General features: G+C 40.3%; 1 protein-coding gene across 1 annotated transcript; it reads right to left on the bottom strand.

Moving 5' to 3' along the window:
• Nucleotides 1-39: 39 nt before the first annotated feature.
• LRRC58 (leucine rich repeat containing 58) lies at nucleotides 40-15,660 on the bottom strand. The gene is made up of 4 exons (XM_059064560.2): nucleotides 14,998-15,660; nucleotides 5,066-5,194; nucleotides 3,417-3,694; nucleotides 40-573 (listed from the first exon to the last, which is right to left on the bottom strand). The coding sequence occupies exons 1-4, from the start codon at nucleotides 15,495-15,497 to the stop codon at nucleotides 365-367; spliced, it is 1,116 nt and encodes a 371-aa protein (XP_058920543.1). The 5' UTR covers nucleotides 15,498-15,660; the 3' UTR covers nucleotides 40-364.
• Nucleotides 15,661-27,914: the final 12,254 nt, after the last annotated feature.

The following is a 27,914-nucleotide window of genomic DNA, read 5'->3' as shown; positions in this document are numbered from 1 at the left end:
ATATTTGATCATTTCTATCTTCATATCAACTGTCACAAGTTACACCACTCATGGTTTATTATAGCACTGCTCTTTAGGATGTTCCATTCTGCTGTGTGATTCATGCAAAACTTGAGTGAAAACTGCGAACAATCAACTAAATCTGAAACTGCCATTCAGAGTGAATTACATTAAAAGAATCCAAACATGGAACTGGACTCATTCCCGCTGAATGGCTAGAAACACAAAATCTTTTACACCATCTCCAACTCTGTCATGGACATTTAAGATGAAGGTACGGTTTCTAGTGAACTTCCAAGTCTATTCTCTTTTCTAACCACCTCTGCTCAGTCTTTTAGTGTTTCACACTGCCCTGCTTCCCTTTTCAACCAAGAAGAACTTTCTGCATTCTGTGTGCAGCCACACTGGCTTCATCTTCTGAGTCAGATTCACTCTGGGATGTGGAACTGTGAGAGGCAGAGCTGCAAGGGGAAGAGCATTCTGGTGAACACAGGTAGTGCATCAGGGGGAGACGGTATTTCCCACAGAAGTCCACAAATTTAATTTGTCTGACACAGCAATCAAAGTAGACTCCTGGAGAGAAGAAGGAATAAGGACAAAGTAATCATTACAAAGCAAAGACCCAGATTTTCTTTTTCAACCCTATCTCCAGCATTCTGAAGAAATGTCTTATAGTCTTCTCTGAGAATCTTAAGCAGAGGTAGTGGCTGCTCCCATAATTGTTTATAGAAATACTAGAAGGTCTTAGGGATGGCAGTTTGACTACAAAGAGAAGGCCAGGAGATTTATCTTAAAGGGAGCTGGTGTTAAAAGGACACTATTTACTTAGCTTGTTTTCTCTGGGTGACTTGGTGGAGAGTGGTTGATGGAGATTACAGGATACCTAAAGTGCCCTTTCTCCATCCCCCAAGCCCCTCCTTGGTACTACCCTACAGTCAAGAAACTTAAAAAAAAAAATACAAAACTCCTTTGATAATGATCTTAAAGAATTAGTTATTATACGCAAAATTCGCAGAAAGGAGACGACTTTTAGTACCCCTGTCCTTATGTATTGGGAAGGAAAAATTAAAAGTAACAAAATGCCATCCTATTTCCACAGGGTCTAAATCTACAGTTTCAAAGCTGTTTCACTACTGATCTCACTTGACTCATGCAATTATATATTGCTAAGTAAACTGAAACTAGTATTCAGCTCTTTTGAGTCCTAATTTAGTGCTCCTGAACTGTGGCCCTTCAGCTAAGTAAAAATACAGCTAGAGATGACAGGAAAGCAGAGGTTGCTGTTTCGTGGGCTTCTAGTTGCTCCTCCTACTAGATACTGCACATCTCTAACCCATGAAGGCTGTCACAATGGTTGCAGTATAACTGGAACTCCTAGAACCCTGCGTCCCATCACCTCTCTGGAGAAGAATCTCAACCTTTATACTCTATCTAGGATTCCTCTGGCACCAACTACTCTGTGTATATCACATAAGGGACCAAAATAAAAAAGATGTGGTCCAAGCAAAGGAGAAACAATTTTTCTCCTATTTATTTTTTTTTCTGTTACTTCTCCATTAACTTTCTAATTTTTTGATCCTGTAGTAAGTATAATTAATAGTTTAAAAAGGGAAATTCATGGTATGTTACTTTGAACAATTCAGAAAAGTAGACAGATTCAGTAAACTGATCAATCATTAACAATAAATCCCCCCAAATGAGTTAGCTTTCTGAAACAAATGGAAGTAATAAAATAATTATAGTTACCAAGAGCTAAAATAGTATAATACTATCTTGTCATCTGTAAGATCTCAGACTATACAAAGGCAATATCTCACAAAATAGAAAATTACTTTTGTTTAACTTAGAATTCAGTAACTAGGGAATCTGAGGGGGAAAATGTCAATAGTTCACTTCAGATATTATCTCAAAATTTTAAGCTAATAATTTAAAAAGTATTTTTGTTCCTAAGACAAATAACACAGCAGTATACTAAAGAACTCATTAAGAAACCATTGAAGAGAGAAAAGAGACTTCTTGTAGAGGTCTATTTCTAGAAAAGGACAGATTCCAAGAGATTAGATACAGACTATGAAGCCTGAAGGTCTGTTGTGAGTGTTGTCTGCTGCCTCTGTTAAACCCAACTTCAGAAGGAGAGTCACAGAGAAAATCTAAGTACTTCTACCTTGGCACGGCAGTCTCTACATCTAAAAGTAAGTGGCCAGAAACGGCTAAGAGTAGTGTCACTTTTCTTTCTTAAACTAGTAGTATCTTTTTTACCATTTAATATTCTTTGAGAAACTTAAATCACCTTCTCTCTGTTTAACATTATAACAGTTTTCAAGGCCTGACGGGATATCTGGGGAAAACCTCAGCTGGCTCTGATCATATTTATGCAGTATTTCCCTGGCACCTACAATAATAAAAACCTTTCTGTACCCCCATTAAATTGGATTTTTTTAAAAGTAGTTTTTTATGAGGGAGCCAAAATAAAATGACCTGCTATCATTCACCAACTCCCCTCCACACGCTCTGGCACTTCAGGCCCTTCATAATCTGGCCTCAATGTATCTTTTACTCTTCTCTCATTACTCCCTTAATTGTACATTTGAGCCAAATTATTACTCATCCAACATTTTGCCCCGTATTGTTTTGTTTCCAATTTTACTCTCTCCATCTGAAAAGTTTTCTATCCTCAATAAAACCATATCAAAATTCAACTCATACTTCAAGAACTGTCTCATCTTTTCCAGATCTAATAAATGTGCTCTTTCCCTCCTTTGATTTCCAACAGTATTTTGGACTCCTACTTTACACTGTCTTACATTATATTATTTGTTTAGTTCTCTCTAAATGCTCTAAACTCAAGAAATTTTGAAGCATGGATTTAAAAGAATATAAAATTCCAGGGTACATTCCTGTTCTCATACACCTTGAATTGTACTCTATAAAGGTACCTGATACTTAGAACGGTGAGTCTAAGAAAATGTCCTTCAAATAAATATGAAAGGTGGCCAAACATTTTAGAGACTCTTCTAAAGCAATTAGAACTGTTTATGCTTTCTTTCTGTTTCCTCTCATGCTACCAATTTACCTTATCCTATGATAGTTCCAAGAAAGATGAGACTTTCTGGGTATTTTCCCTGTGTATGAATCCTGAAGTACCATGAAAAGAAGAAATAAGGAAAGAAAGAAGAAAAGGAGGGAGGGAAGGAAGGAAGGAGGGAAGGAGGAAGGAAGGAAGGAAGGAAGGAAGAAGGAAGGAAGGAACCCAGAGAGGGTGAAATGTCTTACTTTCTGGTAAAAGGGTGAAAGAATAAGGCAAACAGAAACAAACTGCTTTTCTCTGAAAGAAGACAGCTAATTAAAACAACACTTAGATCATTAATTTAAAAGTAACTAAATGAATGGGAAACAAGGACACTGAATTAACTTACCTCCACACTTTGGGTTTGGGCAATTGCTGGCTAAACTCAAGTATCTAAGAAGATTCCCAGGAAGATCATAGGGAGTATAGGAAATATTTCGAATTTTAATGGTCCGTGCAGCTAACTCCAGGAGAGTTGGAGGATCATAGGTTAAATCTCTAACAAAACGAACAACCAATGGATTTCCTCGCAAACTCAATTCTTCCAAATGAATAAGGTTGAGGATCTCTCGAGGCAGGTATGTCAGCAAGTTATTGTGAAGACTGAGGGAACGAAGTGAATGCAACCTAGAATGAATGCAATACAAAAATCAACTGCCATAAGCAAGAAAACTACTCAGAAAGTTAAGGGAAGGACTCAATTTCCCCGTAAGAATGAGCAATTAAGTTTAAGGTCAATGGAAGTAAAATTAAAAGGTCCTGAAACTAAATTAGAGCCCATACTTGTGTATGTCATGAAGGACTTTTGCCCATGGAATCTTAGAGAGCTTAAAATAACTTAGAGAGTATTCTGATGTGTTAGCTGATATAAATGCTAGATTTAAAGGGGTTTTGGGGGGCATGCTTTATCATTCAGATACCTAAAAAAGGAAAGATTTCAAATGTAACAGGAATCAAGATCCTTCACATTATCTCATTAGGACAGGAATGCTTCATATCAAATATAAATCAATAAAATTCCATAAAACCTTGGGGAATCTATGCCAAAGTAATACTCTATTTTTGATTACAGAAAAGAGGCTCAACAACTATGGAAAACAGTATGGAGGTTCCTCAAAAAACTAAAAATAGAGTTGCCATATGATCCAACAATCACACTCCTGAACATATATTCAGACAAAACTATAATTCAAAAAGATACATGCACCCCTATGTTCATAGCAGCACTATCTGCAATAGCCAAGACATGGAAACAACCTAAATGTCCATCGACAGATGACTGGATAAAGAAGATGTGGTATATATACACAATGGAATACTACTCAGCCATATAAAAGAATGAAATAATGCCATTTGCAGCAACATGGATGGACCTGGAGATTATCATACTAAGTGAAGTAAGGCAAACACCATATGATATCACTTATATGTGGAATCTAAAATACGTCACAAATGAACCTATCTACAAAACAGAAACAGACTCACAGAGAGAGAACAGACTTCTGGTTGCCAAGGGGAAGGAGGGGTGAGGGAGGAAAGGATTGGGAGTTTGGAATTAGCAAATGCAAACTATTATATATAGGATGGATAAACAACAAAGTCATACTGTACAGCACAGGGAGCTACATTCAATATTCTGTGATAAACCATGACAGAATAGAATATTTTAAAAAATGTATGTATAACTGAATCACTTTACTGTACAGCAGAAATTAATACAACATTGTAAACCAACTATACGTCAATAAAATTTTAAAAAGATAATAAATTTAAAAAAAGAAAAGAGGCTCAATGATTTTGAGGAATATATCAGAGCATTTAAAAGTAAGATTAAAAATAAGCCACCCAATTCATAACACACCTCAGAACTTTCACTCTCATGTATCATTTACTTTGAGAACACTTAATTCTTTTCCACATACAAATCATGTGGGTGAATGCAGGATAATTCCTAAGCATGTATCTCTGTGTGTACATAAGCTGCCTGAAAATACTCACTGTGAAAGCTGAGGAGGCACACTTTGGATTTTGTTGTCACATAATACCAAGTAATTTAGAGAAGGCAAATTTCCTAATTCTGGCGGGATTTCTTTGATGAAGTTTCCTCCAAGATATAAACACTCTAAACTGCAAAAATAAATGAAAAAAAACAAAAAAAAACACCAAAATTTGAACAAGTACCCCATTATCTTTATTACAATGAACACATATCGTTTATTCATTCAGCAAATGTTTTACTCAGGCTTTCTATGTGCTACACAGTCTCTGGAGGAATAATGCAATCTTCAGGGAGCTTATATTATAGATAAGCAGACAAGACACACCACTGTTAGACAATATTATAATTAAATGCAAAACAAGGCCCCACATAAACATAACATGATTAAAATACCAAAATAAGCAGAACAATCCATAAATGATATAGGAGTTTAAAAAGCACAGAAATAAAAAAAAAAGACATTAGTTCTGATTGGAAAGGCTCCCAAAAGTGTTGTGACTTCAACTGGACTATGAATTTAGCCGCTCATTTAGGGTAGGAGGAAAGGGGACCTTCAGGTCGGAAGAAGGGTTTTTATGGGATAATGAGTATACCTTTTAACACATAAGAAGAGAATTCATGTTGAGGAACCCAGAGATACAGCTGGATAAAGGCCAAATTACAGGAGCCCTGTATTCGTGCTGGTGGGTTTGGATTCAATGCATACTAGGCAATGGGAAGGGGAAAACCACTAGCTTTTTTTTGAAGAGTGGAAAAACACAGCTGAAGTCTATGTTTCTTCTTTGCTCTTATTATGGCAAATGCAGTCTTCAGAGGCTAACTAAATAAATTATTTAAAACTGACCACTATTATGAAATTAAAGTTCTAGATAATTATCCTGTTTTCTAATAATAAGTTAACAACATTTTAGACATAGCATATATTGCACCAAAAGTACGGCTAACTCCTTGTGGTGATGACTGTAGAAAGGCTCTCTCCAAAAGATTTTTTCAGGTGATGGGGGGATGGCAGAATCGGTTCTTACTATATAAATATCAATGAAATGTATACATATAGATCTTTTCCATAACTATGTTACTTTTGTCTTCCTGTTAAATCTGTTCAGTAGACATTATCAAAAACAGCCTACTAAACTGTTACCCAAACTTCCAGGATAAGAATTAACTGGGATACTTTTAAAGCTACAAAATCTAGGCCCTGCTCAGATCCAGTAAATCAGTTCCAGCGGAAGGGCCTGAGAACTGGCAGATTTTAGGGTACAAGCTGTAATGTTAAAAGAAAAAGCCAAATGACCCTGCAGAGTTATAGCTAATTATAACCCACAATTAGCATTTAAAAGCACTCTTTACCCTACAGCCCTGCCAACACTTAATATCATCACCTGCTTTAACGTTTTTATTCTACTTTTTACTATTTAGCTGGTGTGAAAAATGATACCATTCTGTACTAGTAATCTCTAATTATTAGTGACGTTTAGCATCTTTTTATGTTTTGACCATTCGTACATCTTTAGAGAATTGCGTTTCTATCCTTTACCCATTTTTCTCATGGGTTATATCGCTTTCTCTTAGTTTGTTGAGAGCTTTGTTGTTGTTAAACATATGTTCCGCATAACCTTGTTCCTCTGTGGTCTAGAGCATGGTCTATTTTTGTTCAGATTTTATATGTGTAAAAAGAATGTGTAGTTATTAGGATTGAGCTTGTTAGCTGTGCAATTCAAATTTTTTATAGTGTCTCATTATTTCACCTTCTTACTCTGGTGGTTCACCAGTTTTGGGCACTTGGTGTTTCTTTTAAAGTTCATTTTTCTTGGAGTACATCCTGTAGAAGTTCTTTCAGTAAGGACTCACAGTTGTTAATCTTTGAGTCCTCTGTCTCTGATGTTCTTATTTTTTCCCTTCACATCTGAATAATAGCTTGGCTATTATTAATATTATAATATTAATATTAATAAAATTCTAGGTTGACAGTTACTTTTCCTTACCAGGAGGAAGATACTGTTCTACCATCTTATTACAGCCCTTATTCCTTTGTAGGTAATCTGCTTTTTTTCTTATTAGGAGTTTTTAGGGTCTTTTTTCTTTATCCTTCTTGTTCTACAGTTTTATTATGTGTCAAGATACCAGTTCAGAGTGCTCTCTTTCTTTAATTGTGGGAAATTCTCAGCTACTATTACTTCCAGCATTGCCTTTCCTACATTCTCTCTATTCTCTTTCTGGAATTCCTAGCAAACAGCACTTTGAACTTCAGGGTCTATTTTCCATTTCTCTTAACATTTCTTTCATACGTTCCATTTCTTTATTTTTTTGTACTACATTCCAGAATGCCTCAGTAAGATCTTTTAGCTTACTGATTCACTACGCATCAGCTGACTCCAGTCTACCATTCAGCCCACTGAGTTCCTAATTATATATTTTTATTTCTAGAAATTCCAATTGGGGTTTTCATAGTTGTCAGTTTTAAAACTTCTTATTCTTGTTTCACTGATGAAGTTCCCTCCTTTATCTCTATGAAGTTAGGAAACAAACTTATTTTAAAGTCCTTTACAGATGGCCTTTACACATATTTTCTCAGATACAATTTCTTCCATTTGTTGACTTTCTTATCTGTATTTCATATCTCAGCCTTCCTTGATGTGTAGTGATTCAAAAAGCCAATTTGAATCTGAAGTTTTGTCATTCTAAAAATATATTAATGATACTCTCCTTTCTATTTCTTATCATGTAAATCTTTTCAAGACTGCATTTCTCTCTTTAGATTTATAATGCTCAGTAAAAAAGTAAGCAGAACACTTAACCCTGATAGGCTATTTTTTCCTCCTTTAAGGATTACCTTGTGGCAAAAATCAATGGTCTGGATACAAAACTGAATTCCCCTACATATAAGTGTTTAAACACTGGTGAAAAAGGTTCCTAGGCAGGATTTTTTTATCTTACAGATTATGGTATTAGTTACTGCTCAGTTACTGAGAAATTTCTATTTTTCAATGATGAGAGCTACTAGAATAGAATAGAATAGAGTAGAAAAGAATATTTGGAGTCCAAAACAGAAACTTCTCTGGAAAAAAAACAATTTTAACGAGACAGTTGGGAAAAATTTTTAGCAAACTTGGAAGTTCTTTTATACAGGATTCAATAGTTACATAACAACTTGCAATTTAGTCTAGTGAGGGAGAAAAGAAAGTGATGAAAGGAAAGAGTGAGTCTGAGAGAAAATATAAATATTGCCCTTTCTATATGGTTAAGTCAGGAACCAAGAGAAACTAGTGTCTGGTGGTCAGTCACTACTCAATGTCTTCTCTCAGTGTTTTGGAGTTGGTGGGGAGGTAAACAGACAGAAAGGACGCCAAAGCTTAGTTGTTATTGTGACTTTGGCAGAGAAAGATTTGATGTTCTAAAATATAACCAAGTTCGGGGCTTCCCTGGTGGCGCAGTGGTTGAGAGTCCGCCTGCCGATGCAGGGGACGCGGGTTCGTGCCCTGGTCCGGGAGGATCCCACATGCTGTGGAGCGGCTGGGCCCGTGAGCCATGGCCGCTGAGCCTCCACCTCCGGAGCCTGTCCTCTGCAACGAGAGGGGCCCCGACAGTGAGAGGCCCGTGTACCGCAAAAAAAAATAATAATAATAAAAAAATAAAATAAAATATAACCAAGTTCATGACTTCAAAACCGTATAAATCTCTTTTGCAGCTGATGGATATCATTAATTAGAGTATACAACCAGCATATTAAATTTACATTTTCAGGCTTAAGTTCCACTTTGAAACTCAAATAATTTCCAGTTCTTGGACTTAAAGCCTTTCAATGATTTGTGGGAATTAAATTTCTAAAACACACTCTACTGTTTCCAAACATGCTTTTCTATAAGGAGAAATGAAACTATTGTTGAATTTAAAGCAAAACTGTAGTGTTTAAAAGTTCTTGTATTTGTCAAAATTGCACCTCTGTTAATCAGCCTTGAAACAATTTTATTCTTTTGATGTTTGACAAATACAAAAAACATGAAAATCATTCACAAAATTAAGAGATGAATTCTTCCTTTCTTTTTTGTTTAAGGTTAACAGACCAACCTTAAATTTGTTTTCTGAAAAGTATCTCACCTCTCCAATCCTTAGGGATACTTAAGTGGGTACCTTTCCTATAGGAAGGGCCAGTGACCCACTGGAAAAATACACTAGGGTCCACTTAGTGCCAATCAACTTAACCACAGGTGTAAGTAGGAAATGTTTTGCTTCTCCACCCAAACAAAAATGACATTAAATATAACAAAAATATACATTAGTCCCATGTTATGATTGGTTAAAGGGAGATGGAATTAAAGTGAGACAGGTTTGTACCTAAAGAGGCAGAAAATAGAAAATAAGAGAAACACAGAAAGAAAAGAACCACACATTTGTGGATAAAGAAAGTAGTTTTCTTGAGGCAGCATCCCCATACTAAATCATTTTCAAATATACTCACTACAGGATTTTAAAGTCCGTTACACGTTCAAAAGTAGAAGCACAAATGGAGGAATCATCTCTTGATTCTTGCCCCAGACTAAGGCATTGAAAAAAGTCAGAAGGAAGAATTGAGAGCCAGAGAAAAACTCAATATGTGACTCTAAATGGGGAAAAGAGTTTTTATTTAAACTTTACTGCTGCATTCTATTTATCATCTGGTTGAGTCGTCTCTTTTGTAAGATATCAACCTATTGCACACTAGCTTCAAAACAGTCCAGGACATTAATAGTTAGCTTTTATTTCTATCACAATTCTCATATCTTTAATTTCTAAAACCACATCAGGCAGACAGTGAAAGAGGGATCATGAACAGAAAAAGGAAGGAAATCTTTTCTTACTTGAGAAGAAAAGATTGTGGGGTATGGAACCAAAGAAACTCACTTGCGCTCAAGCCTACTCTCCCAATATCTAGCATCCTGGATGCCAAAGAATCCTGGAGCTTTTGTTTTCTTTAACAAAGTCTATTACCCGTTGGGTGATAAGTTATTAAGCTCTTCCTCAGTTAATGTCTGAGCTAGTTGAGAGGAATAAAAGTTAAGAGTTCAGAAAAAGAAACAGATCAAAATATGAATTACACCTACTTTTCCAACACTGTAAGAACAAAACCAAGTTCGTCCAACTACTAGCCAAACAGTTATTATACCTACTTGTTGAAGAAGAACCTCATATTTTGATGGAAAGAATCTATACCCACAACCTCATGATTCACACTGAGCCTAATTTACTCCAGGGGAATGAAGTTAATCATAAAAATACGATTTTCACCATCTACTTATCTCTTATACTTTAAAATCATCTTTCAAAAACCACTTTTCAAAAATTTTATCACCAGGGAAAAGGATCAACAGAATACAGAAAATATACATGAAAATACCCTGCTAAATCTGGAGGATCAAATACACCAATTAAGCTAGGAGTATTTATTTGTTACTCCCTCCTGGAAGGATGGAGGGTGGGGAGAAAGGGGACCTCTATATGGATTATATACTCTGCATTATTTCTTAAACTGTCGTTAAAGAGGGCAGATAGACTCCAAATGTCCAGAAACACCTCACTTGGTTTTAAAAGCAACATGGCATAGTAAACAATATACATCAATGTTACCAATGAGGTCTAGGGAGTCCACGTATATTCTAAGAGAAGATGGTGTTCTTGGGCAGGTACCTTAGGGTTTGAGTAACTGAACTGCTACCTCTACATTTTTGAAGCTTTAATGTATTATTTTAGTAGTAAGTAGTAAGCAGCCTTCGAGGGTTGAAGCACATGAATCTCCCTGTCGCTACCTGGCCTCAAGCAAGTCACTGATACTAAATCTCAGTTTCTTCATCTGTTAAACGAAGGGGGTGACTCAGGCCAATTGCCTAGGCTGTCTCTACTTCTAAGAGTATATTTCTACATGACCCTTTCAGCCTACATTCAACTAGAGTTTATATTTGGAGCATATAACCTAAACCTTGATTCTTATCAGTAAAGAGAAATAGAGCAGACAACTGAAGAATGAAAACAATGACATAAAAGAGCCCACATACAATTGGAGACAAAGGTACAATGACCAAAAACCACAGTAAACAGCCCAGAAAATCAGGTCAATCAGGAAAATGGCTTTAGCCAATCCTCCTGATCACATATTCAACAGAACAGAAATCAGAAGAATTAGGTTCTAGCCCTTACTCTGTCACTGTGGAAAATTCATGGGTTTGAAGTCAGAGATCCAGTTTGATTCAAAGGTCAAATCCAGTTCTACCACTCACTGGCTTTGTGATCTTAAGACTTTTACTTCTCAGGGCCTCAGTTTCTTCTTCTCATGTCACAGAGTCATTGTGAAAATTAAAAAGCATATGTAGAGGACCTACCACAGGGCCTACTGCATTGTAAGGATTCAATAAATGGGATTTTTGCCTACCTTTCTCCCCATGTGATGGTAATATTTGCTCTAAGTTTTTCTTAGTATATTAAAAAAATTCAAATGAGAATGTTGGAATTAACATCAAGATTAGAAGGAACTGGGCTAGTGGCGCAGTGGTTGAGAGTCCACCTGCCACATGCCGCTGAGCGGCTGGGCCCGTGAGCCACGGCCGCTGAGCCTGCGCGTCCGGAGCCTGTGCTCCGCAACAGTGAGAGGCCCGTGTACCTCAAAAAAAAAAAAAAAAAAAAAAAAGAAGGAACTAAGGCTTGACAATTTTCCATCTAAATCTCTCTCCAACCCTTCTATCAATATTTCCTACTATCTCTCCTAGCATAACCCTGGTATAAGCTACCATCATCTCTCATTCTACTAGAATAGCTTCCTTCCATCCAGCCTTCAAAATGTCTTCTCATCTCTCCACCTGCTCCCCACTCCATTTTTTTTTTTTTTTTGTGGTACGTGGGCCTCTCACTGTTGTGGCCTCTTCCGTTGCGGAGCACAGGCTCCGGACGCGAAGGCTCGGCAGCCATGGCTCACGGGCCCAGCCGCTCCACGGCATGTAGGATCTTCCCGGACCGGTGCACGAACCCGTGTCCCCTGCATCAGCAGGCAGATTCTCAACAACTGTGCCACCAGGGAAGCACCCCCCTCCATTCTTGCACAGCAACAAGACAGATGTGCTTTTTAAAAACTCTTCCATGCGTACTTAGAATAAAATTCAAGTTTTACCATGGCCTTCAAGATATGATATGGCCTGGGATCTGGTCCAAATTTATACTTGCCACTTTCCCTCTTGGTCACTTCCTCACTATGCTCTAGTACAATGCCCTCCGTTCAAAATTTTGGCCTTCAGTCCTTCTTGTCTCTGGGTTTTCATGCGCACTGTTCCTTCAATCTGGACTGATCTCATCCCACCCTCTCCTGGTTAATTCTTACTCTTCCTTTAAAAGCTCAATTCAAATGTTACTTGCTCAAAGACCAAACTTAAGTCACTTCGTTTCAAGGCACTCTGTACTTCCTCACAGAACTTATAACAACTGTAATTAAATAATGAAGTTAACAGGTGTTTAATGTCTCCTCTGTTAGAATACTCCATGAGGGCAGGATCCCATTCACCACTGTATCCCCAGCACCTAGGACAGTGCCTGACACTGGGTAGGTACTCAATAAAAATCTGTTGGTGAGTAAACAAAGGGACATCTTGTCCAAATGCCTCATTTAGCTGATTAGGAAGCTGTAGTCAGGATATGTTAAAGTGACTTGAATAAGGCTGGGACACCAAGAGTTTTTTAAATTTTTTTTAACAATAATAAACTTTATTTAGTGCTTATTACATGACAAGCATAGGTTTAGGCTCATTACTTTTTTTTTTAACATCTTTACTGGAGTATAATTGCTTTACAATGGTGTGTTAGTTTCTGATTTATAACAAAGTGAATCAGTTATACATATACATATGTTCCCATATCTCTTCCCTCTTGCATTTCCCTCCCTCCCACCCTCCTTATCCCACCCCTCTAGATGGTCACAAAGCACCTGGCTGATCTCCCTGTGCTATGCGGCTGCTTCCCACTTGCTATCTATTTTACGTTTGGTAGTGTATATATGTCCATGCCACTCTCTCACTTTGTCACAGCTTACCCTTCCCCCTCCCCATATCCTCAAGTCCATTCTCTAGGAGGTCTGTGTCTTTATTCCCATCTTGCCCCTAGGTTCTTCAAGACCTTTTTTTTTTTTTTAGATTCCATATATATGTGTTAGCATACTGTATTTTTCTCTTTCTTACTTCACTCTGTATGACAGACTTTAGGTCCATCCACCTCATTACAAATAACTCAATTTCGTTTCTTTTTATGGGTGAGTAATATTCCATTGCATATATGTACCACATCTTCTTTATCCATTCATATGTTGATGGACAATTAGGTTGCTTCCATGTCCTGGCTATTGTAAATAGAGCTGCAATGAACATTTTGGTACATGACTCTTTTTGATTTATGGTTTTCTCAGGGTATATGCCCAGTAGTGGGATTGCTGGGTTGTATGGTAGTTCTATTTGTAGTTTTTTAAGGAACCTCCATACTGTTCTCCATAGTGGCTGTATCAATTTACATTCCCACCAGCAGTGCAAGAGTGTTCCCTTTTCTCCACACCCTCTCCAGCATTTATTGTTTCTAGATTTTTTGATGATGGCCATTCTGACCCGTGTGAGATGATATCTCACTGTAGTTTTGATTTGCATTTCTCTAATGATTAATGATGTTGAGCATTCTTTCATGTGTTTGTTGGTAATCTGTATATCTTCTTTGGAAAAATGTCTATGTAGGTCTTCTGCCCATTTTTGGATTGGGTTGTTTGTTTTGATATTGAGCTGCATAAGCTGCTTGTAAATTTTGGAGATTAATCCTTTGTCAGTTGCTTCATTTGCAAATATTTTCTCCCATACTGAGGGTTGTCTTTTCCTCTTGTTTATGGTTTCCTTTGCTCTTATTCTCAGGTCAGTGTTCTTTCCACTACACTTAACTCTGAGGTCCCTTTCAGCTCTAATATTCTGTTACCTCAGAAAATTCAATAAAGGATGTGAAAAAGATTCTTTTTTTTCACTTTGGACAATACACTTGCTCTTACTTTATTTCTCACTCCCCTGCAGGACGCCTTTAGGGGACTTTTGTTACCCTGCTTCTCTGCTTCCTTCTTCCATTTAATTCAACATATATTTACCGAACAATCTAGTAGATGAGGCAGATCTGTAGGCAAGGAATTATAATCAATAAGTACAATGGCAGGGTGAATGAGGTACAGAGGAAGTACAGTTTAGGCAATAATTAACTGTTGTCTAAGAAGCAGTAAAGAAAGGAAACAAAGAAATGACCCTCAAAACAGGTTTTGAAGGATGAACACGAGTTTGCCAGATGCAAGCAACATTCCAGACAAAGGGAACAGCAACACAGAAGCATTGTATCCATTCAACACATATTTAGTCAGTGCCTACAAGGTGCTAGTAAAGTGCACAGCTCAATGAATTCCACAAATAGTTTTGCTGGTATCGCTACAGAGAAGATGGAGCAGGAAATGTAGTGGAAAACAAGGATCAGATCAGAGTACCCTGTCTGTCATGCTACAAGACATAAATTTGATCTACAGGCATGGAAAACCACCCAAGACGTCGGAGCAAGGAAGGAACCTTCGGAGCAATGTTGCAAGGAGCAACCTCAGATTTACATTTGTTTGAGTATGTACTCAGTTTGGATCACTCCCCCAGACCCCAGAGGACGACAGAAAAACTGCCTCGAAGATCTGCACAGGGCAAACACAACAAACCAAATGCTGTCGCGACAGACCACGATCTTATTAGATCTTCACTACAACTCGCTGAGTTGGCAGGGCAATACTCACAGCCAAAGAGTTGAAGAGCCTAGACTAAGGTACGTGACAACCGAACGGCGCCCCAAGACCAGGCTCGGGGCCCCGGGGCTCCCGGACACCGCCCCGGGCCTCCCTACTCTCAGGCAGGCACCCGCTCACCTCCTCAAGTTCTCAATCTCGGCAGGGATGTTCTGAAGCTGGTTGCCGCCGAGGCTGAGGGTCTGCAGCGCGCGCAGGTCCAGCAGCGAGGCTGGAACCTCTTGAAAGCAGTTCCCGCTAAGGTTGAGCACCTGGAGGCTGCGGCAGAGCGGCGACTGGGCCAGGCCCTTGGGCAGCGCTCCGGGCCCGCCGAGCCGGTTGTTCTTGGCCAGCAGCGTGCGCAGGCCGCGCAGCGCCAGCAGCTCCGGCCCCAACGCGGTCAACGCGTTGCCGCTCACGTCCAACAGTTGGAGGTGCGGAAAGCCGCTGCCCAGCGCCCGCGGCAGCGACACCAGACGGTTGTGCGGCAGCAGCAGCCGTAGCAGCGCCTCCCGCGGGCCGCGACGCTCCTCGCCCCGCGCCTCCAGCTCCGACTCCAGGGTCTCGAGGGACACGCTGAGGCGGGACAAGTTCAGTTCGGCCTCCCCGGCCGTGGCCACCACCGCTCCGGCCTCCTCCATCCCGGCCGCCGCAGAGCGCCGCGCGCGACCCACAGGCCGGGAGCTCCGTAGTGCCCCGGAACCTGAAGCAAGCGCTGAGTCGGAAGTGGCGCGGGTGGGCGGGCGGCGCGCGCTAAGCCCGCGCACCCCGCCGAGTCACGCGATGAGAGGCAGCGGGGTGCGCGCGCCGCTCGGGGGCAGGGCTGCGCCGCTCGGGGGCCGGGCTCCGCCTCACGCGGCCCGCGGCGCGGACCGGGCATGCCGGCGGGGGCGGAGACGCGGCGGCCTCCGGTTACCATCTGAACGCGGCCGGGTTTGGGCAGCCGCGGCTTATGGTCCCTGGAGTCTGGTGACCTGTCCCCGGAGTTCAGGACCGCCTCGGTAAACAGCCCGAGGACAGTTTTGTTATTTGGCTTTGAGGGTTCGCGCGTCACAGTGCCCCGCCCTCTTGGTTTCCAGTTTAGGAGTGGGGCCCCTGGTCTGCGGGATTAAGCAAGAACACAGGAATTTAGTGATGATTCAGCTCCATGACAGCAAGCCCCAGGAATTTCAAGTCCCAGGATTAACCAAGCCGACTTTGAAGTGCGAAGTCAGCTGGACTAGAAATCAGAACTCTTGGATCTTACCTCGGGTTCAGCTGTTAAATAGCCTTGTTTCCTCGGACATGGGATTTGATTTCAGTTTCTCCATCCAAAAAATATGGATAATCGTTGCCCTGCTTGCCCTACAGCATTTTTTTTTTAAGCGTTTTAAAAGGAGTGTGTCAAATAAGGACATTTCGCCATTTTAGCTGTAGAAGCACTTCTGTGGCTTTTTGGTTTAAGTTTTAGTGGCTAGAAATGAATTTGGGAGCCATGGAGAAGTTTTCGTTAATTTGAGATAGCTCAGATTAATTGATCAGTTTAAGAAGGCAGAAAGCATTGAGATTTTAGTTCAGGTTAAAACTACAATTTAACTGGGAAAATCCACACTCTGGCTTTAACTCAGTACTAATTAACATATTTTCTGCCTTGCCCTAAATTCAGTCTTTTCTGAAATTACTTTTTATAATTTTGACAAGTCATTAATAGAAATGAAAATATTCAGCGTATTGTTTACAAAGTCATGCACAAAAACGTTAAAAGATTGTGTATAACCGATGCCATTAAATTGCTTTCTTCCTAAAAAGGAGGATAAAGTAACTTTTTTCTTGCCAGTTATTACTGTGAGAAACTTTACGCTTCTCACCCCCTGCCAAACTTCACCTTAATTTCTGATTGAGTTATAGCTGTGGGAGGTTACACATTGTGAGTTTAAACCAGGGATGGAATGTTTTTAAAACCGCTGGAGTGTCCTGAATTTGAAGCCTGTTTTGAAAGGGCCCTTTTAAAAATGAGACCTTCCTTATTTTGGATCGAGATTACATTCTGGCAGGAACCTAATACGTGAAAATTGCAAATGTGTAAAGAAATAGTTTTATTCTTTTAAAAATGTGTATGTGTCTGTGATAAAAATAAACTGATGGGAATGTAATGCAAAATGAGAAAACATAATTCAAATATGATTCAGAAATAGAGTTAAGGTCACAAATCAGTGAAATTAAGGGGGAAGAGATAGAAATAGTCTCAGTATTAGAGAATGAAGCTACCTGGTAGAAAGTTCTGGAGATATGTTGAGAGTGATGGGAGGATTCCCCCCCTATTGCTCATTATAAGAACCCTCTCTATCTCAGCTACCATGGGTGCATCTCTTTGTTGAAGCCAGGTGGGTCTAAATAACGCAGCATCGCTCAACACTGCAGTGGGCCTTGAAACTGTCCAGTGAGCTTGGAGAGTTTTGAAAACTCCCTGGGAGGTGAAGGAGCTTTGGCGGCTTGTGAACCTTCACAGTGATGGATGCAGTTGGGGCACCAGAAAGTGTAAAGAGAGGGCTTCCCTGGTGGCACAGTGGTTGAGAGTCTGTCTCCCGATGCAGAGGACACGGGTTCGTGCCCCGGGCCGGGAAGATCCCACATGCCGCTGAGGGGCTGGGCCCGTGAGCCATGGCCGCTGAGCCTGCGCGTCCCGAGCCTGTGCTGTGCAAAGGGAGAGCCAGAACAGTAAGAGGCCCGCGTACCGCAAAAAAAAAAAAAAGGGGGGGGGGAAAGGAGACATGATGAGTTATCTGGGGAAAGGGAAATGGATTACAGGGAGTTGGGAAGAAACATGGCATACTTGCCCACTTATCAAAACTCCACCATTGAGTTACTTTTGGGTCAAATTGACTGTTTCAGGATAAGTCTCCTGACTAGAGTGCTACTGAAAAAAAAGGAGACCAAATGAAGAGCAGGTCCTCCTTCAGCCACCCTGTCCAGGTTTCCTGAAGGCAGGAACTGTGTCTATTTACCTTGGCACTGCCCCAGAGGCATAGTAGGCACTCAGTAAATAGTAAGTGAAGGAAATAAATGCATTAATAGGCTTTGGTATACCTGGCTAGGATGGCCACTATTACCCAATTGACTGCAGAAGAAACAAGAATAAGCTGAGTGAAGAATCCTTTCATAAACCATACTTGCCAGGAGGCAATGTACTAAGTATATAAAGTGTGGGCTTTGGCTTTTATCAGATATAGGTTTCAAATCCCACCTCTGGAAATCAAATTTCTCTTATTTAATCTTGATTTTGTTACTTAATCTCTTTAAGCCTTGATCTCATTATCTGATTATTGTCTGTTTTGTGGGGTCATTATACAGGTTAAATCTAAAGAGTTTAGTATGTATGTAGCATGAAGTAAATAATCCGTAAGTAGTGACAATTACTAGCAATAATAGTAATAGCAGTTATTGTTATAACTATTACCCTCTCCCCCTTTTTAGATCATGATCAGGGTAAAGATGAACAAAGTTGAGAACAATCTTTACTATGATGGCACAATTTACTGCATAAACCTTGGTTTTCTGTTCTGGGCCAGGCAATGTTTGGGGGATTAGAATTTGAGAGGTTGGTGTGAACTCTCCTTGCCCTTGGTCTTGACATCCAAGGTTTATGCCTATTACCTTGTCTATCTTCAAGTTATATCAAGACCTCAGCCCTCCTAAACTGGCCTCCTACCTCCATTACAGCTACCTCTGATGAAGCACTGCTTTAATTATTTCAAGCTATCTCTCTTCTACCTCTCCTAACCCCATGTCTCTTCATTATCAGATGAAGGTCAATTGCTTAGCCTGGCCTGCAGGGTTTTGGATTATTTCCATTGCTGAGTCACTCTCAGAGTGGCTTATCCAATCTGGCCTGGGATGATTTAAAGTTCTGCCATCTTCCTACCAGCTGTAGTCCAAATATCAAATAACAGTTACTCTCTGTTCCAGGCAGCATTGAAGGCAGAGGGAGAGCTGTAATCTTTCCATCCATCATGAGGAGGAGTCCGCCTCTATGTTTACAGGAGCCTAGACTGAATCTGCAGACAGTTTTGTAATTTAAGGTCTACAATTTGGTTATCAGCAGGTTCCTTCCTCTGCCTCAGTGTATTCTTGCTGTAGAATTGATAGATCAGTATTAATTGGTACATTAAGCTTTCCTCAATACCTTTCCCCAAATGAGTCTTTACTGAAGTATGGGCTCTATTTTGAAGATTCAAATAATGACATGACACTTTTATATCTGGGTGTCTTTCATTGAGAGATAGAAAAGCATCCTCATGACTACTTCCATTGAATTTACTTCATGTAAGGGTTTTCTCACACCAGTTGAGGTGTTTTCCTTGGTGATTGTTTTGGGAATTTGAGTGGCTATGCATCTTTTATTTATTTATTTATTTTTAACGTTTTTATTGGGGTATAATTGCTGTACAATGGTGTGTTAGTTTCTGCTATATAACAAAGTGAATCAGCTATATGTATACATATATCCCCATATCTCCTCCCTCTTGTGTCTCCCTCCCATCCTCCCTATCCCACCCCTCTAGGTGGTCAGAAAGCACCAAGCTGATCTCCCTGTGCTATGCGGCTGCTTCCCACTAGCTATCTATTTTACATTTGGTAGTGTATATACATCTTTTAAATTTTATCCACTTGTTCAGCCTATGTTCCATAATTGGGTTGTTTTACCTTTTCATAGATAGCTAGTCATAACAACAACTATAAACAAGCTAAAATACTTCTAGTCCCCAATTTATTCATTTGTAAATACATATTGAGCACGACTTGTGTGTAAGAAGCTGAACTATTCATTGAAGATGTAGAACCAAAAATAATGGCTAACATTTATTGAGTGTTTTCTCAGTGCCAGACACTGTCCTAGAGGCTTTGTAGTCATTATTTTATTTAATTCTCATACTCATTCTGTGAGGTGTTATCCCCATTTTACAGACAAGAAAACTGAGGTGTGGAAAAATTAAGTAACTTGCCACGTCACAGTTATGAAGGGGCTGGATACCAGCATAGTAGAATATGACTCCAAAGTTTATGATTTTGTTGAAATACAATCACTGCCTTCAAGGGATTTATAGTATAGTAACAGAGTAAACATGAACCCATAAAATCCCAAATAATCCAATTTAAAATTGGGCAGGGCTTCCCTGGTGGCACAGTGGTTGAGAGTCCGCCTGCTGATGCAGGGGACACGGGTTCGTGCCCCGGTCTGGGAGGATCCCACATGCCGTGGAGCGGCTGGGCCGGTAAGCCATGGCCGCTGGGCCTGGGCGTCCGGAGCTTGTGCTCCGCAACAGGAGAGGCCACGGCAGTGAGAGGCCTGCATACCACAAAAAAAACCCATATAAAATTGGGCAAAAAATCTATAGACATTTCTCCAAAGAAGATCTGCAGATAGCCAATAAGTACATGAAAAGATGCTCAATATCATTTGCAAATGCAAATCAAAACTGAAACAGGAGGGAAGGGGGCAGGGCATTGAAAGAATGACATAGCCCAAGGACATGACATAAACTGATTAGAACCAAATGGGTCCAAGATGGCAGACAAGTCAACTTCCACTAGACCTTGAGCCTCACAGTATACCTCACTGTAAAACATCAGCACACTAAATGACACACCCACAGGCACCATGACAGTTCCAAGACCAACCTTGATCAAAGAGTGGGCAGTGGCCCAATTCCTGGAAATGCCCGCCTTTTCCCAAAATAGCTGGAATACTCTTCTCACTCATTAGCCTCTGAGATTACCCACCCCTATGAAAACTGACAACCCCATACCCCGGTGCCTTTCTCACCTTCTGATGTGGCCCACACTCTGTCTGTGGAGTGCGTTTCTATCTAAATAAATCCACTTCTTACCTATCACTTTGTCTCTCTCCAAATTCTTTCTGCGATGAAACATCAAGAGCCTGAGCTTCATTAAGTCCTGAAACCAGATGTGTGATCTTAGTTGGAAGACTGTGGGTTTTGGCCGGGTTCATGTCCCGGCTGCATGGGTTCAAGTCCCAATCTGGGTTTAGGCTGGGTTCGAGTCCCAGCACATGGGTTCAAGTCCCAATCTGAGGTGCACGGTTTCAAAACCACAAAGAGATACCACTCACAGTTATTAGGATGGCTAAAACCAAAAGATAGATAATGAGTGCTCACGAGGATGTGGAGAAATTGGAACCCTCATACACTGCTGGTGGGGATGTAAAATGGTGCAGCCACTTTGGAAAACAGTCTGATAGTTCCTCAAAAGGTTAAAAAAATAGAAGTAACTGTATGACCCAGCAGTCCCACTCTTAGGTATGTATCCAAGAGAACTGAAAAAATATATCCAACAAAAACTTGTGCACAAATGTTCATAGCAGCATTATTCATCATAGCCAAAAAGTGGAAACAACCCAAATTTCTATCAACTGATGAATGGATTAAAAAACATGTTTATCCATAAAATATAATATTATTTAGCAATAAACATGAAGTACTGATATGTGTTACAACGTGGGTAAATCTTGAAAACATTATGAGAGAACACGTAAGTGGAAGAAACCAGTCACAAAAGACCACATGATGTATGATTCCATTTAAATGAAATGTCCAAAATAGGCAAATCTACAGAAACAAAAAATAGATTAATGGTTGTCAGGGGCTGCAGAGAGGGGGGAATGGGGAGTGACTGGTACAGAGTTTCTTTCTGGGGTGATAAAAATGTTCTAAAGTTGATTGTGATGGTGGTCGTACAACTCTGTAAATATACTAAAACCATTGAATTATACACTTTAACTAGATGAATTGTATGATATGTGGATTTTATCTCAATAAAGCTGTTATAAACCCAAAGCAATTAAAATATTAAGTAGCATTTGGTAACTGACGAATAGAGGCATAAACAAATACTATGAAAATTCAGAGGAAAGAAACCATTTTAGGCTCCTGCAGTTAGGAAAGCCCTCATTGGGTGGTGGGGTTTTGGTAGAGATGGGATGAGGCATATGAAATTGGAGAGAAAGAAATGAAGAAGGTATTTCTTGAATAAGAATGGCAAAAACAAGAAGGAAAGCTTATGTCTGGGAAACGGTGAAAGGTCTGATGGCTGATGTGCTTGGTGCTGGTGGTTACAATAGCCTGGTATTGGTGCACTTTGGAGAATAATGGGAGAAAATATTTTAAATTGTAACTTTGCCCCCCAAATCTAAGGTGTACTGTTATTATTTCGTATAAAGGAAGGGTAACGCTTGAAATGATAAGCTGGTCTAGATCATGGTGGGAGAGGTATGAATACCAGGTGAGGAGAGCATCTCTAATTCTTTCCTTACTGGAAGCTTGAAATCCCATTTCCTTATTAGCTTGTGTAGACACGCGTGAAAAACTTCCAGGCTTGGGGGAGTCTATGGAGTGTGGCACCTGTAGAAAGAGCTTTATATATGAAGACAAAGTATTCTTCCCCATTTCTCAAGACTGTAGTAACGTCAGGATGTTTCTCCTCTGCCTCAGAGGGGAAATCAAATGTATTGAGTTGGCCGAAAAGTTCGTTCGTTTTTTTCCATAAGATGGCTCTAGTAGCACTTAGTAGGCTTTAACTTCATTCAAAACAATTTTGTTAGATTGTATGTGACAGCTGTCATATCAGCGTGCATTTTAAAAAAGACATCAAAATTGGTGAATTTTTGTGTAGCCATTTTCATTTTGAAAATGGAAGATAAAAAGCAAGTATGTGTACATACTACCAAAATGGTAGCAGTGGTTGTCTGGATGGACTTAAAAGTGGTTGTAATATTCTTCTTTATTCTTTTCCATTTTTCTAACATTTTAAAACAATGAATATGTGTTACTATTAGAATCATTAAAAAATATCCTCTATTAAATGTGTGAGAGTACTGCATAAAAGTACAAAATACGGTGGAATTATGGAGGAGCAAAGATTATATCTCACTGGGGTGGGGGAATTGGGAAGGCTTTAGGATTTATGTCTTTAATAATGATGCAAAACTTTCAATCTTGGAAATAGATAATGAAATTTCATTGAGTTGAAAAGGCATTTTATATTCCTACAACTTTTTATCTCTATGACATTTGACTACAGTCTCTCTCTATTGACTATCTGTAGCTCTAGTAGCTGCTATCTGGCATATTACCTTTTATATTTTTTTATTATTATTATTATTATTATTTTTTTTTTTTTTTTTTCTGTATGCGGGCCTCTCACTGTTGTGGCCTCTCCCATTGCGGAGCACAGGCTCCGGACGCGCAGGCCTAGTGGCCATGGCTCACGGGCTTAGTTGCTCCGCGGCATGTGGGATCCTCCCGGACCAGGGCACGAACCCGTGTCTCCTGCATCGGCAGGCGGACTCTCAACCGCTGCGCCACCAGGGAAGCCCTATATTTTTTTATTATTTTAGATATGTCTTTAAAATTTTTTCCTACATATACCACAGAGAGATATTTTCTAAATCAGTAGTTGTTGTCAATCACTAGTCATATTCCTAGTCAGAGTATATATTTTTGGCAAAGAATCTTTCCGCTTGTCCCACTGACCCCAGAAATGTTTTACTTGGACATTTGCTGGCAGGGGATCCTCCTTTATCCTCTTGTTCTTCTGAAGGCTTCTGTATCTGTTAATATTCAACTCACAGAGCACATATTCTCCAGGGTCCAATAGGCCTCTAGGAAAGAGACTTATTGTAATATTCCACAAGCCATCTGCTTCATCGGCCAGGAGCTTCCAGTTATTTTGGTGGACACCCTGGGTGATGGGACTTCCCATGGTATGTGGCGACAGTGCAGGGGTTTGTCAAGACAGAATTTAGGTGACGTGACAGGCTTCGGCTAACCTGAAAGATGAGCATCTTGGTTCTGTGTGACCCTGATGAATTATTTACCCTCTCTATGCCTTATTTTCCTCACTTATAAAATGGAGACAGTAAAAAAGAGAACCGGACCTCTCATATTTTTATGAGAGAGTTTGGGAAGAGGGGCAGCTTACTAAGGTATCCACCCATCTGGTCCATTCCTTCTGTCCCTCTGGAAAATGACTGAACCATGTCATATAAAAACAGCCCCTAAGATCCCAAGGTATTTCATAACAGCCCTGGGGCAGGTGTTCTTACTCTAATTATACATAAGGAAACTGTAACATAAGAGAAATTAAGTGACTCGCCCAATTCCAAATGACTAATAAAGAAAACTTAGAACTAGAACTTGGATTTACAAATCTACCAAGATTTTTTTGTACCTGTAATCCACCGCTTCTTGATTATAATCACGTCAGACAAATAACAATTTGAGCAGGAAAGCACTTAGTTTTTTTGGTATGCAAATTCATCCTTCCAAAGGGTAGACAAGTTGTTTCTCCCTGCCTCCTTTTTTTCCATTGTCATCTTTCTTTCTTTATATTCATTCAGTCATTTATTTCATCAGTCATTTTTTTCATTCATCAAACTTAGAACGAGTGCCTACTGTTAGAAGACAGAACCCAGTTCAGATGGAGGGCTCTGGAGTCAAACTGCCTGGGTTTGAATCATAGCCCTATTTCTCACTAGCCGTGTGTCCCTGAACAACTTACTTCACCTCACTCGCTATGCCTTGGTTTTCCCAGTAGTACATTGAGGATAATAGCAGTACCTACCTCGGTGTTAGTATACAGATTAAATTAATTAGTTCAGGAAAAGCTCTTTGAATATGCCTAGGACATTGTAAAACTTAATAAATGTTACCCAATGTATTAGTTAGAGTTCTCCAGAGAAACAGAACAAATAAAATCTATATAAAGACATCAAGTGATTATGGAGGTGAGAAGTCCCCAGAACTACAGTGGTCAAGCTGGAGACCCAGGAAAGCCCACGGTACATTTCTGGTGCAAGTCCGAAGGCTCACGACCCAATAAGAGCCTATGTTTCAGTTTGAGTCTGAGCAGGAAAGGACCAAAGTCTCAGTTCAAACAGCCGGGCAGGAAGAGTTCCCTATTACTCAAGGGAGGGCTGGTCTTTTTGTTCTTTTCAGACCTTCAACTGATTGGATGAGGGGCCCCCCACATTGGAGAGAACAGTCAACTTTACTCAGTCTACTGATTCAAATGTTAATCTCATCTAAAAACACCCTCACAGACATGGCCAGAATAATGTTTGACCAAATATCTGGGTACCCTGTGACCCAGTCAAGTTGACATAAAATTTACCATTACACCGGATGCTTTTTTACTGTGTCAAGTCCTGTGCTAGGCACTGGTGAAACAGGGTGGTTAAGATATGGTCTCTGCCCTCTGTGTACAGTCTATACCCAGTGCCATCATTAGCCATGTGGTTGCCACTGCTGAAATGAGCAGATCGCATCTATTATTCAGCTGGAATGTCCCCTACCAGATGTCTCTCTGGCTGCTCTTTGCTGGGCTGATGGCTTAGAAGCTTCCTTGCCTATTAACTTTCACCTTTTGGGTTTTCCTTGGTGCCTCACGTATTTCTTCTATTGGATCTCACTTCATTATATCAAACAATATTCTTACTTAGTCTCATATGACAAGTTCTTCCTTTATGATGCTTCTTACTTGCATAGTGTCTCTAGGAGAAAAAAAAGATGGGAGTCCCTACGTTCATAATGCAGAGGTTTCATTATTCTGTCTTACTCAAGTTGGGAATTTAATAAGTCTTTGAGGCTCAAAAGAAGTTTGATAACTATGACCCAAAAGGTTCTTTTTATTTTATTATTATTATTTTTTGCGGTATGCGGGCCTCTCACTGTTGTGGCCTCTCCCGTTGCGGAACACAGGCTCCGGACGTGCAGGCTCAGCGGCCATGGCTCACGGGCCCAGCCGCTCCGCGGCACGTGGGATCCTCCCGGACCGGGGCACGAACCCGTATCCCCTGTATCCGCAGGCGGACTCTCAACCACTGCGCCACCTGAGAAGTCTTGTTTCTTTCTGTTGTGCTAACAGTATCTTTGTGATCCCAAGCAACTTTGCTCCCTGGGTTTCAATTTTATCTTTTAGTAGCAGAGACACTTGATGGAAGAATTCTTACTTGGAAGCCCCATTTATAAATTAAATTAGAGAGGGATTTTTCTGATTGAAATGATAAAGGAATGCAGATCTCACTGAAAGGCATGCAGATCTCACTGATTTGGTCTTTCACCTGGCTGTCAATGAGGTGGGCTTTGGGGAAAATAGTTTGGAAAGATTGAATCAAATGACCTCTAAGCTTTCTTTCAGCTCTAACATATCAGGATTCTATTCTAGGTCATGGTTCTATGAATGGTACATAGTGCATGGCTATATTCCCCATAGCCCTCAGCCCCTTCTGTTGATAACTCTGCCCAGACCAGTAGATATTTGTGGCAGGTAGAATAGACTGACTTACTGAAATCCTATTTTTGCCTTTTTAATGTGCCTTCCTGAACTGCTGAGACTACAGAGTAAAAAACTATATTTCCAAGATTCCTTTGTATTTTGGGTTCTGGAAATGACGTAGGCTCTGCCAATCAGATACATTTGCTAAAGGACCAAGTTAGCAACTGATTTAAGTGAGGAGAATGGTGATAGTGCATGAGGCATCCTTTCTGTTCCCAGTGTGAATCTAGCTGGTGCAGTTTGACTCTGGAGCCAATACCTGCAGTGACAACTTCCTGATTTACCAGCTTCCTGATATGGCAGAGGCAGCAGTTCCACTGGCAGACCAGCTCAGCCTGTTGTTCTGAGCCTAGCATAATTCAGGGAAGGACTTAACACATACATTGCATGTCTTACCTTCTATGACCTTGTTTGGGCTAATTCCTCTAGCCTTCCAATGATTTTGTAAATGTCTAATTCCCTGTACTAAACCTCTTTCTGTTTGACATAGCTAGAGTGATTTATTTTATCTGTTATTAAACCCTACCTGATGCAGTGTTCACTGGTCTTTACAAATACTCTGCTGACTTCATTTCTTCTTTGACATCCTCAGTGTCTATAGAAGAGTTGCGGGCCCATCCTTTCACTGATGTTACCCTTTCCTGTCATTTCTCCTTTGTGGACGGCACAGAAAATCTTGAGTTTTCTTGGAAGAGAGAAGACATCAGACAGGAATATGAGGTAGAGGATAATAAAAAATATTACTGGTTTTTTAGGTACTATGATTTTTTTGCAAGTTTTCTTGAAGCTGGTTTACCAGTTTAGCAGTAACACAGAGCAACTAGAGGACCAAAACTCCTTGTATGAGGGAAGAGTCTCTGTGGATCGGGAGGAAATTTCTGAGTGGACTCTATCACTCTCATTAAGAAATGTGGATTTCATGGATGAAGCTATCTACAAATGCTCAGCCATCACACCAAATGGAAGAGGCAAAAGTACAATTAAGCTAATAGGAGGGGGTAAGGGAATTTATTGGATTAACTTGGTTTCAAGCTCTGTTTCTGTTCACAAAGATAAACTGCACGTTTTCTCTTCTGGTGTTCTCACTTTTTCTCTTCTACTCAAATCATCATAGGTACTTCTTTTTTTTTTTTTTTTTGTGGTACGCGGGCCTCACTGTTGTGGCCTCTCCTGTTGCGGAGCACAGGCTCCGGACGCACAGGCCCAGCGGCCATGGCTCACGGGCCCAGCCGCTCCGCGGCATGTGGGATCTTCCCGGACCGGGGCACGAACCCGTGTCCCCTGCATCTGCAGGCGGATTCTCAACCACTGCGCCACCAGGGAAGCCCCCATAGGTACTTCTTATTCCCATTATGAGATTCCGTATTTGGAATGTCAATTCATCTTAGCTAAAAATATTGCTCTGAACCAAAGGTGTTAATCTATACCTGACTACATCATTCATTCATTCAAACAAGCAAACAAAACATTAAAAAATACCCAAAACCCAAAACCCTGGTCCTATTCCAAACTTACTAAACAAATTGTAACACTGAAAAACCAAAATGTTGCAAAAGACTCCTACATGAAAACTCTGAGATATGATGTGTGGTTTGGTGAGAAAAGCCCTGTGCTGGGAGTCAGGAGGCCCAGGTTCTAATTGTGTGACTCTGGACAAATCATTTAGATTTTCCAGGCTTCATTTTCTCACTATTAAAATGTAAGATTGGACTGGACCAGTGGATCTC

Source organism: Kogia breviceps, chromosome 5 (genome assembly GCF_026419965.1).
Source record: "Kogia breviceps isolate mKogBre1 chromosome 5, mKogBre1 haplotype 1, whole genome shotgun sequence".
In the NCBI taxonomy this organism is placed as follows: domain Eukaryota; kingdom Metazoa; phylum Chordata; class Mammalia; order Artiodactyla; family Physeteridae; genus Kogia; species Kogia breviceps.
This window is presented reverse-complemented; position numbering and strand designations above follow the sequence as displayed.